The sequence below is a fragment of the Priapulus caudatus genome, unplaced genomic scaffold (genome assembly GCF_000485595.1).
Source record: "Priapulus caudatus unplaced genomic scaffold, Priapulus_caudatus-5.0.1 Scaffold601, whole genome shotgun sequence".
Lineage (NCBI taxonomy): Eukaryota > Metazoa > Priapulida > Priapulimorpha > Priapulimorphida > Priapulidae > Priapulus > Priapulus caudatus.
In genome coordinates, this window is record NW_014577662.1 from 46,323 (window position 1) to 48,103 (window position 1,781).

At 43.0% G+C, this 1,781-nt stretch overlaps 1 protein-coding gene across 1 annotated transcript in view; it reads right to left on the reverse strand.

Moving 5' to 3' along the window:
* Nucleotides 1-1,781, reverse strand: part of LOC106812024 (xenotropic and polytropic retrovirus receptor 1 homolog) — a gene marked incomplete at its 3' end in the record, with an annotated part of 52,993 nt that overhangs the window by 11,549 nt on the left and 39,663 nt on the right. The window contains exons 7-8 of the mRNA XM_014815776.1: nt 1,480-1,615; nt 777-956 (exon numbers count right to left, since the gene is read on the reverse strand). Of these exons, the coding sequence (XP_014671262.1) occupies nt 777-956; nt 1,480-1,615 (316 nt within the window). The remainder of the gene's footprint in view (nt 1-776; nt 957-1,479; nt 1,616-1,781) is intronic.

Below are 1,781 nucleotides of genomic sequence, written 5' to 3' on the forward strand. Positions count from 1 at the left end.
CTCTCTCTCTCTCTCTCTCTCTCTCTCTCTCTCTCTCTCTCTCTCTCTCTCTCTCTCTCTCTCTCTCACGCTCTCGCTCTCTCTCTCTCTCTCTCTCTCTCTCTCTCTCTCTCTCTATCTCTGTCTCTGTCTTTCTCTTCTTCTCTTTCTCAGTCTAGAGAGTGAGTACACCCGCTCTCTTATACACGTACTTACTATCCCTCTTCTCTTCTGCCACTCTCTCTCTCTCTGATCCCCAACAAGACAAAGAGAGCTACCACATCACACGCTACGACATCTCTCCACACCAAAACTGACACGCGACACACAGCTACGATAAATTCACATAGGTCATAGAAGAATAACTGTTGCACAAACAGAACCACGTCTGTCGTGTGCCAGAACCCAAACGTGACCACTGCTCTTCTCCCTACTGCACGTAGTGGGCATCTGCAAAAATTTCGACCACTCATCATCATCATCATCATTATCATCATCATTATCATCCACATCATCATCATCATCATTATCATCCTCATTATTATCCACATCATCATCATCATTATCTATTGCAGCATCCCCACCATGGCATGCGCTTCACATTCACTCCGTTTCCTCACCAGAACTCTGGGGAACAATCAGGTCAAAATAAAAACGATACTACACAGACAGGCAACACATCTTAGTCACATGTGCAATGGGACACGTTTACGCTGTCACCAGCCTTTGTAAAAAAATTATTTCGAAAAAATAAAAAAATAAAAACAATAAATCACGTGGCGGAATCGGACGCTCACTTGTTTTTGAGGCGGTTCTTGCGGCGGTGCACGACGCCGTCCGGTTCGTCCATCATGTGCAGGATCATGTAGAGGTCGTTCGTCGACAGTGGCGCCACCGAGATGTCGCGAACGGCGCGGAACTGACCGCAGTTGTTCAGATGCTCGTTCTCCAGCCGAAAGAAGTTCCATATAAACCGCCTGCGAAGGGAGGGGGAGGAAGGTGGCAGGTTGTTCAGAGAACGTGCTAAGGGAACTTATCCTGCTTTACCGTAGCAGACGCAATATTTGTACATCATTTAAAATCTTGGACGAAAGAATTAAAAAATTAAGTTCAATGAGAAATGCTTATTAGGATAATCACTGAATAATTCAGTGAATGTTCAAATGAAATTCTTCTGCTTTACTATAGCAGTCTATCCTCGTACATCATTTAAAAATGTAAACGAAAGAACGAAATAACTTCCAAATTAAATTCTTGTTATGATAATAGTTGAATAGTTCAGTAAACGTCCTAATTGAATCACTTCTGCTTTACTATATACAGATATATAGCAGTCTCTACTCATTATCTAAAATCTCTATTATACGTTATTAAACGCATGCAAAAAAAGATATAAATGACTGCCTGTGAGTATAGCGGTGGTGAATGACCATACTCACCATGGATACTGTTGCTAGGTTGCACAAGTTCACCCAATCTGTACGCGTACGTCCACCTTACCTGCTGACTTCTAACAGCGCTAGCAGCGTCATGAGAACATCCTCATCCACGAGCTGCCAGTTGACTAGATTCGTTGTCCATGACAGTCGCAAGATCAGATCCTCTATCACAGCAAAGTAGTAATACGACTGCAAGCACACAAACAGTCACAAGATCAGACACTCTGAGAGTAACGGAGGGAGGGAAAGGAAGAAAGAGAGATATTGAGAGAGATATAGTGACGAAAGAGAGAGAGATAGTGACGAAAGAGGGAGATATAGTGACGAAAGAGAGAGATATAGTGACGAAAGAGAGAGATATAG